This window comes from Porites lutea, chromosome 8 (genome assembly GCF_958299795.1).
Source record: "Porites lutea chromosome 8, jaPorLute2.1, whole genome shotgun sequence".
Lineage (NCBI taxonomy): Eukaryota > Metazoa > Cnidaria > Anthozoa > Scleractinia > Poritidae > Porites > Porites lutea.
In genome coordinates this window covers 31,954,175-31,964,094 of record NC_133208.1, presented here as the reverse complement: position 1 = coordinate 31,964,094, position 9,920 = coordinate 31,954,175, and the positions used below count along the sequence as shown (strand labels likewise).

Below are 9,920 nucleotides of genomic sequence, written 5' to 3'. Positions count from 1 at the left end.
TTTTGTATTAATTACATTTCTCGTTGGCCTCATTTCATAAAAACTACCGTTTATAAAACATATTAATGTGAAATAAATTCTCAGAGTTTTTCCTTGCACTCAGCTAGCTGTTGTACACACAACCAAATTTTTGTCGCATTATTTTATTTACTAATGTTAACTGACCACTCTTGTTTCAGCCTACACGAAATAAAATTATGTCTATTTTGTTACACAAGTTATCTTGGGTTAGGGAAAAATTTAATTGGGAAGCATACCCAGTTTACTAAGCGCAAATCCTATCCTGAAAACCCAAGACAGCTACTTTTTTGGAAAGAAAAAAAAAATACACACCTTAGCCCAATGTTTAACTATTGTCATTGAAGATACCTTATCTGTCACGTTGTACTTTCTTAGTGTAACATTTTCCAGTTCCTTAGAAGACGGGCTCTCAACGTACGGAAGTTTCATTGCTATAACCACGTTATTTGGATGGCTTTTCACTTGCATTGGCACCTAAAAAGTTAACAAGAAATAAAATTTCTACTTTACTCTAGAAAAATGGCCGGGAATTGCCAAGTCTTGCATTCTCGTCTCCTTGTTAAAAATAGCTTGAATTTTATTTTGCTGGAACTAAAAAAAAGTCATTTGAATTTTAACGAAAGAAAAAAAAAGTTAATCATCTGCCTTACCTTTCCTTGGAGAATAATTTTGTAGCCTTTGTAGTGCTGACAAGATTTCTGAGGAGCAAAAATATAAAGAGGAATCGAAGGTAAAGTTTTGTTGCCAATTCGTTCTCTAGTTGCTCTTCTACGAGTCCATGTCTGGAGACGATTAATGGACGAAGAAAATCTCTTCAAAACAAGGGCCTTTCATGTGAATGAAATATATTTGATATATATAAAAAAAAACCAGACTAAAAATATCAATAATTACTGACATTTTGCTGCAAATTTTTTTTTGCCACCAGGCAAACAGTACATTGGAGCGTACTGATTTCCATGCAACTACCCCGTTATTTAAGGTCCGAACACTATTTGAAGGACCGAGCGCGAACTTCCAGTCGTCATTTCCTTATTACATATCCCCGTTAATCCAGCTATTGGTTTTGTACGACCAAGGGTCACCCTTTCGAGTCCCCTAACTTTATTTTCTTTATAATTTTACCTCCTAAATATTGAGGTTCTGGGCGAGAATATACGCTCGTTTATATGGAGAAAAGTTGTAAAGAGGGTCACCTCCTTCCCAGTCGAATCAACTTTAGCATGTTTAGCGACCCCTTTGCTTGAGACAAGAGCTAACAACAACAATCCTTAGTTTCTTGACAAAAAGAGCAATGTGAAGTCACAAAATTAAAGTGGACAGTGATAGAGGCAAACAATGTCAAATTACCCTCTGCTGAAGTATAAGCTCAATGTTTTTCTTTGTGGTATAAAGTAAGATGATATCGGGTTCAAGACTTTTAATTTCACTCATTGCTGTCAATATCTGTGACTCTTCATCTCCAGTTTGCATCTTCCCAGAAAGATGAACTAGGTTCACAGTGATCTTGAATGGCTTGGATATGGCGTGGAAATATCCTGCTTCGTGCACACGATTTTCTACAAACAGTAAGTGAAAAAGTATTTTTATAGGCAAATAAATTTTAATGATTTTTCTTTCAAGTAGAAAAAAATCTGACTTGTTATTCTACTAAATTCGTACGAATTACTTGAAAGCTATTTATATTAATCTGTTGAATTTGCCCAACAGTCAGTGTGAAGGAAAAAACCATTGCTTCTCATAAGCTTATGAGAGAAAAGTTAGAAGGAAAGAAACGAATAAATTGATTCACGGCAAAGCTTGTCCTTACCATTTACAGTACACATCATAAAAATTACTTAGACTTGTTTTTACCATCGAAAACAAGAGCAACTTTATCCCATTGGAATGTGCTGATTATGTCAAGAGAGGCGTGTGCGTAATCTTTGTATCCCGCTGACATGTGTACCACGGGCCCACAGTAATCCAGTGGGATGCTGTTTCCATGGAGACGGAAAAAAGGAATGCTGGTTACTGCGGATAGCACGCATGTAGAAGTGTTTGTGTAGCTTCCTTCAATAACTGTAAGCACATTTTCCCCAAGAAGCATTGAAGCTGAAAATTAAATGAAAGCTACTTTTGCTGACAGAAAATAATAGCAAAATAATACGAAATTAAATGAATAACTAAATGTGACAAGTATATTAATCAGTGTAATAATGACCTTATCCATATAATTTTGCTTTTTAAGTAATGATTATTACCAATGATTTATTGATGATCGGTCAAGCCGTTCTTTTTTGGGAGATGAGAGAAAGACGTTTTTTTCTTCCTTATTCAGGCTTATTCATAAGAAATGACGTCGAGAAACAGTCGCGACAAGCGATTGTTTTTACTTAGACACGTTAATTTTGTCGATGTAAGCAATGATGACGATGTCGAAAATACTGTGGGCATTTTTTTCTTCTTAGTCTCTCACGTAGTAGTTTTTGTGTCGTTATGTTACACAAAGCTCCTGCTGCCAAATCTTGGTCTCACCAAGAGGTTTCTTGGGGACGAACGTTGTGTGAAGAGTCAATAACAGTTGCATGGGCGACTACTTCTTCCTCAAAAAGCCTTTACCCAAATCAATTTCTATTGGTCTAAAAATATTTTCAGTATCGATAATGGAAGAAGAAAAAAAGCATCCCTCACCTTTACCAAACAGGTCCATGTCTTCAGATATGTTGAAAGTTTTTAAGATTATTGAAACATTGCTGAAGACAAACTCCTTATTGACAGAAAAATTGACGGCTTCATACTCCTCTGGAGATTCATTGATAACAGCTGTGGTCATTGGAAAAAAAAATAGTTTCGTTACGTAGTGTACCAACAAACTACAGCCGAGACCTTGTTAAACCCGATTTATCATCATACTTAATGGTGTGATGCCGATAGACAAGTTACAAACAAAAAATATACAAGTGTAAGCAGGTTCGTTCATTTTCATTAAAATCACCTGTTTTCGGTTGCTTTTATAAACTAATCCAGGAGAGGAAGTAACCGTGTGGAAAGAAGACTTAGTCTGATCCTTCCAACAAATATAAAACAAGAAAAGCAGACTGATAGCCTTGCTAGATATTTTCTTACAAGACAATAGATGTAGGGGGTCACAGGTAAAGAACTGGGGACGCTTGAAAATTAATGAACTTTCTTTTCTGACCGAGTTTGCTTTAAGAGCTATTGAGTCTCCTTAAAAAATTCTAAGTGCATGACAGTGAGTCTAAGAGTTACACATTGAGAAATGGGGACCTTTCTTTGATCATGCTACAAATGATTTGACGTACTGTGAAATCAAAGCTGATGGCTTGGACGAAAATTACCTTTGTACGATCGGTGGGAAGTCAGTATATTCTAACAAGAATGTTGAAAACTAGTGAATTAAAAAACGTAAACAAATTATAAGACCAACTACCTACCGAATGTAAATTTTCTATTTGCAGCCGTCTGTACACTCCTCGTGGACAGGATAGCAGAGATTAGTACTGTGAAGACGGTTGTTTTTTCCATCTAAGTAAAGATTCAACAATTCAAACAAAGTTAGATGAAAATTCATAACACCATTGAAATTTGATACCAAATACTTGGGACATAAATGTCCAGAACTTATTACACGTACTAAGAATGTGGAATACTGAATCTAATGATGCATTTAAGAAGTTTTGTGTAAGTATATTTGTAAGATGCCACTTATAAAAAAAATTATGACCTTGCAAAATATGTCGTAGTTACTATTCATTAAACCTATTCTTAAAGATATTCAGGGTAGGAATTCAGAATGTTTTTGGTTTCAAGCCAATCGTAGAACCGCCTAAGAAAAAAATCGTGGCAGCTGTTTAACTGTATCATGCAAATATCGCCTCGAAACTTATAAATTTTTCTTGACAAATCTCAAATAATGCTTTTTAGTGAGAGATGTAGAAAGCGAGTCTACGATTAACTTTCTAATATTTTTGCATTTATCCGGCTAGCGGTAAATTTTTTTTTCTTTCAGTTAACAAAACCTTAAACAATCTCAGTGTTTTTAAAATAATGTTTTAGATCATAAACCCTTACAATCTATTTCGTTTGTTTCTAAACAACTAAGCAAAGGTCTTAGGTCCATAACGGGATAATTGTATTAAAGAAAGTTACCAATTTGTTTCAATTATTCTTTTTCCATATAAAACAGTCAAATTTAGCACGAAACAAGTTTGTAAAGTGAAAAAGAAGAAATTCTCTGGCATGTTTAATGTTAAACACATAGGTTTTTTTTCTATTCACGTGGCTTAAAGAAAACGGCCCCGAAACATTTTCACCTTCGACGACGCGTTACGCCGGCCTTGTTCAAAGTTTTGTCGTGCTCAGGATGCGATCTATGAGGCAAAATGTAAGGGAATACAAGACAGTCTTGTATTCTGGATTCCACGCTGTCGATTCCGGATTCCAGACTTTGTAAATGGAATTCGGATTCCGGATTCTAATCGTTAATGGGATTTCGGATTCCTTAAGCTGTATTCCGGATTCCAAAGCCCAAGATCCCTGATTCCACAAGCAAAAATTCCTGGGATTCCGGAATCCGGATTCCCTAACATTATTACATGGTGCGACCTCAACATGGCGATATTCGTTTTGGCGAAAAGTTTAGCCGTCCTATTATGCTCCATGTTTCTTTACCATAACAGGCGGCCACCTTGTTTATATGTGCTTGTCTGTTCTTTGCAAGAACTCGATTGCTTTTAGCTGCTTTGGCAAATTTCTCCCATCAAACATGAGGCAATGAGCTGCTTAGCCTTTTCCAGTCCATCAAGCTTTTTAAACACAAAACTTCATTTCGTGCGCAGCAAAACCAATCATGTAGAGAAACAGACAGTTATTCAACAATGGATGAATAATTGATGCAACTATATTTTACGGTTGAAAAGTAGTTTATTCGGGTACTAGACCCAAATTCGGATTAAGATCAGCTCATGAAAATTTTGTCTGAACTGGGGCTTGCCAACACCAGCACAGATATTAGCCCTCCAATCACGCACCCAGTTAACTGTGGAAAAAAGACACTTGTAGGAAGTTTTGAAAGCAAATTGATAGTTTGAAGAAGCAACCGAGGCTTTATGAATAGCAGGGGTTGTGTCTCTATCAGTCATTTGGCCTCCTTCCCGTATGTTTTATTATTTCTATCGACATGTTTCGTCTTCTTATTACCAACGTGCGTAAACGTGCTTACCTGTAAAAAAGGAACGCACACGCGTGCGTATGTGTCTGAAGCTACACTCCTACTGGGCGTATACTACTAAAACGTTTTGCCGTCTCAAGGGTAACAGTTAACTCCTCCGCTCACCTCTCCTTAATGACACACTCTTTATACAAGTTAAATCGATACTGAATGCTTTAAAGGTTGCTCCATGCATAATAATGTTGATACTAAACATAATAATAAAATTTTAAGCCTTTTATGAATGAGCGTTACATTTAAGTTTTTGCCTTTTGTAAAAAGTGCGCAACAGTGGGTAAGTCTGGTCCTTGAGCACTAAAGCAATAGTTTACTGCTTAGAAAAACAAATGTGAAGGTTAACGAGGTGTTTTTAAACACTAACAGACATTTTTAAGACACTTCATTCCCGTTAACATTTAAATATTTATCAGCTATATGCTAAAGATATTTCATTCCCAGCTTTTGTCTTTGCTTTTTTACAGTTCTTTTTGCAGAATGCAAAAATTGTCACTCTGAAAGTCCTTCCTACAGTGGAAACTTTTTAATCATTTCCATGTCTTTTCCGTGTAATATACATGTAGGTACATTTACTTGCTGAAGTTGAATTATTTAGTAGTTCTTTTGTCAACATTTTATATCCTTTTTCGAGTTTCTAAATGAGTGAAATGCGCGTGTTTGGCTCGTGAAAGTACTAGAAAGAAAAAAAATTATTTTAACAAGGGATCTCCTTTATTTGCGAGGATGAGAAATGTTTTTTTTTTGTCTCTCAATATAATAATAATAAGGCCGGAATGAAGATTTGACTGTCAGGTTAAACATATAAAAGAATAAAGAAGGGACACTTTCGGTCTCTGAATGAACCCTTTTAAGCATTCTAAAAAATAACAATCTGAGCAAACAAACTGCCTTTAGCATTAGGGAGAAGTCTCTTAAATTCATGAAACTGTTGGGGCATTTCGTATAGAAATTATCTTTAATTTGTCATTTTTAGATTGTGCTTGAGATATATAGTTAAAGGCAGAAAGATGTTCTTCCAATAAAAGTTTCATACTGAGCAAACCGCTAATAAAAATAATTGATTTCGTGATTAATAAATCATTCTCAAGACCGATAATTTCTATTCATGTTTAAATGATTTTTAGCAAGGGACAGAGTACGTAGGAAAGAATTTTAAAATCCAATACTTACTTTTCCCTTTTGTACAAAAGCTTTTAAGGTACGCTAAATCGTGTTTAAGTCGTTAAGTCAACAAAGGTGAAATGGATGGTGAGTAATTATGTTTGGAAAAATACCGTCACCTGCTGCTTTTTAATTAAATCATTTATTTTCTTAAGCCCTGAAAGAATTCTAAGTCTTGTGTCTGCGGCGGATATAATCGTAAACTCCTAAATGAAAGCTGCTGTGCAGTACTTTCCTGTGGTGCATATATCATTATGCTGTTTTGTCTTCGCTATACAAGGTGGTTGTTCTGAGTCTGTAATAAAACACTGTGGCGTTACCCCCTGTAACCAAAACCTCTGCGGAATATGTGTTGCCCCATGTAAGGCAATCAGTATTCCGAAATCCGGGAAATCTTTGCTTGTGCAATCGGAATCGATATCCTGGGCTTTCGAAATCGGACTTCAGCTCAAGGAATAGGGAAACCTACTTTTCGGATTGATATCCGGAAAACAGGTTTGATTCCACCGATAAGGAATCCAGAATCCAGTACCTGGAATCTGGAATCCACAGCTTAGAATCCACAATCCAAGACTCTCTTGAATTACCTTACATGGGACGATTTGCGCCTTTTCATTGCACCACTATAGACTGAAATAAACTTCTTGGAATCCAGAATACAGCCCGCTCCTTCTCTCATGATTGCACGTATTTCCTCTTCTTCTCACAGACAGACTGTCTTCTTCGAAGGCAGGGTCTTCAGGCTCTTGTCAGGTTTTAATAGTTAAAGACAGGTAATTAACAACTTACATGTGTTTTGTAGGAGATGGTTAAGGTAACTTCACGCCAGGCGATTATTAGGAGGGGAGAGGGGGGAATATGACGTCATCTAGGACCCATCATAGCATCTAGGGTAATCCCTGACTTGGGTGGTTATACTAAATTTATACAACTTATGAATAGCACATGTTAAATACACTGATCACCATGAAAACCACGTAAGACATCTTATTAACTAAATTATACGTGACGAAGGTTAAGGGTGTGCCAAAAAGTTTCTTTTCGCTGATTGGGGTTGGCAATGCCTGCTTAGGAACAACGGAAAGAGCAGGGACAAGAGTACTTAGGAAGAGAGAAAAGAGAACACCTTGGGGCCGGCCAACCCGGTGTATCTTTAATTGCATTGACCTTGACTTTGAAAACTTTGTCGGAAAGCACTGAAAAAACAAAGAAAAAAAAAAGAAAGTAAAACTCGCCTCTACATGGGACTAAATAGTTGAAATGCAGTATTTTTATTGCTGTAACCATAGTGCGAGACTGTGTAATGATGAGATTATTGATATACAATTAGCGTATTTTCCTTGATTAAACATCACGTCACGAAAGAAAAAGGAGGCTTTAAAAACCCGGTCCCCTAAGACATTTATTTGTAATAAAATATATTAACTTATTATAAGTTGTTCCTTAAAAATAGCGGGCACATGGACTCCTGATCAAAGTAAACGCTCGATGCATTACCTGGCAAGGATCGTTTCGTTGAGTAAATACGGTATCTCGAAAAGCTTTAAGGTAGGTCAACTCATCAAGGGGACAACAGCAAACGTATATCCTGATCACTTTAATTACTATTTCTAGCGCTACCAAATCCATAAAATAGCAATTCACACAAATTTACACCTTGCTAAATATAAGCTATGTAACTGGAACGACATGCATGATATGATTCTGGGGTACAGTTGACTACTTGATACAGGTGTTCGAACTTCCTACTCGCTTAAGTCCGGGTAAATAACAATTATTCACCGAAGTGGAGGTGGCTAGTCCTGGATATTTACCGAACTGCGAAGCAGTGAGGTAAATATCCACGACTAGCCACCGACACTGAGGTGAATAATTGTTTGAGTATATACTAAAACAGTGATATAATTGAGCACAAAAACGACGATTTTTAACTCAAATACTGTTGCAAACGATTACAATTTTGTCGCGTAATGACCGGGCGGCCGCGGCCGTTGCTTTTTCTTGCCGGCAACTAAAACTTTTGAAGGCATTTGTTTAGCTCTTGCGGGGAAATTTCTTCAAAAGGAATTGTGAATTCTTTTTGTATTTAAAATCATTCTATAAAAAAAGATTATTAAATTTAGTTTTAAGCTTATTTATGAACAACTCAACTAAATAAAGTAAGCAAGACTTAAGCTTCATTTGCATTTGTAAACAAAAAACTTTTTCACCGGTTTTATCGATAAATTCGTGTCAAAAAGACAAAGCTTTACCTGTTAAAACTTCCAATCCGAACTTAGTCACCTTCTTCGTGTATTTTGGAAACAGCTTGCTTGATTAGTTGCGAAATTTCTTTGTTTGTTTACGGCAGCAAACCGGGAAGGCATTTTGCTTGCAACTTACACGAGTTTGGCGTCGCTCGCTCCGAGGTACTGGAGGTGAATCAGTGAATAGTGCAGGATATTCACTGATTGAGTAGCCAATCAGAGCGTGCGAAAAACACTATCCACTGTTTTAGTATATACTAAATGTAATTACTTAATATCTTTCTTGCTTGAAGAATCAGTTAACGTTTGTGATATTTCCTACAAATACAAGTTTTGTTAGCTGAACTTGATGGCTGATTGTGTTTAGATAATTTTATTTAATAAAATTAGCGATTTATTTAATATAGTATAGGACACAGTTGACGGCTCTGTGTTCGCTTCACCGAGTCGGGAAATTTCTACATACATTTCATGTTTCCAGTATCATTTGCTTTATTTCGTATTTTATATATGATAATTATACTAGCTGACAATTGTAAGATTGGTTCAGTTTATTTGTTTGGATTATATGTAGTAGTAATGCTTGAATTACTGTGAAAAGGCAAGCACAGTCGAACCTCCACTAGCGGCCACCTCTCGACAACGGCCAGTTTTTTTTTGCCGGACAGTCCATACATTCGCTCTTGCTTCAACCTGTCTACACTGGCCACTTTCTTCTGCCCCCAAGGTGACTCTTATAGAGAGGTTCAACTGAATGCGTATTATTTGCCATTCCCTTCAATCCTCAGTGTGGTCCGTCTGTAGGAGGAAAAACAAAATGTAACAAATTAGAACAAAGAACATGTGTTTTCTGCGTTATATATTTAATAGTTCTTAGCCTTATCGTCGTAATTAATCGTGACGTGCTTTCTTTAACCGTATCAGTAAGTAGTTCTCACACTGTGTCATTTCAAGGATTTGAGTTTTTTACGGCAGCTTTGTCAATATGTGGTAGACCTTTAATTAATCTTTCCTTGTTTACCAGTGACCCAGGTCTAAGTGCAGCAGTTAACGATCAACCTCTGACTCATTTACTTACTTGATGAAAGAAGGGATGTTAGAATATTCAAATATTCTCAAAGTTTGACGAAGAAGAAAGAAACAAAATTTCTCCATTTCCCTCCACGCGACACCTCTCCTCGCGGAAGGCGATTTCAACAATTCACGTCCGCACACTCGCTTTTTGACTCGTACTACTCTCAAGAAAAAATATGGAGCTATTT

The 9,920-nt window shown here is 36.5% G+C and overlaps 2 protein-coding genes across 2 annotated transcripts in view; one reads left to right on the top strand and one right to left on the bottom strand.

Moving 5' to 3' along the window:
* The window catches only part of LOC140946388 (methylcrotonoyl-CoA carboxylase beta chain, mitochondrial-like), a 135,446-nt gene extending 132,872 nt beyond the window's left edge, over positions 1–2,574 (top strand). Inside the window, exon 16 of the mRNA XM_073395494.1 lies at positions 2,564–2,574. The gene's annotated coding sequence lies outside the window, so the exon portion shown is untranslated. The remainder of the gene's footprint in view (positions 1–2,563) is intronic.
* LOC140945566 (glutamate receptor 2-like) overlaps positions 1–2,836 on the bottom strand; it is a 30,295-nt gene extending 27,459 nt beyond the window's left edge. Inside the window, exons 1-5 of the mRNA XM_073394578.1 lie at positions 2,695–2,836; positions 1,876–2,115; positions 1,372–1,580; positions 672–719; positions 370–495 (exon numbers count right to left, since the gene is read on the bottom strand). Coding sequence (XP_073250679.1) covers positions 370–495; positions 672–719; positions 1,372–1,580; positions 1,876–2,115; positions 2,695–2,836 — 765 coding nt within the window. The remainder of the gene's footprint in view (positions 1–369; positions 496–671; positions 720–1,371; positions 1,581–1,875; positions 2,116–2,694) is intronic.
* Positions 2,837–9,920: the final 7,084 nt, after the last annotated feature.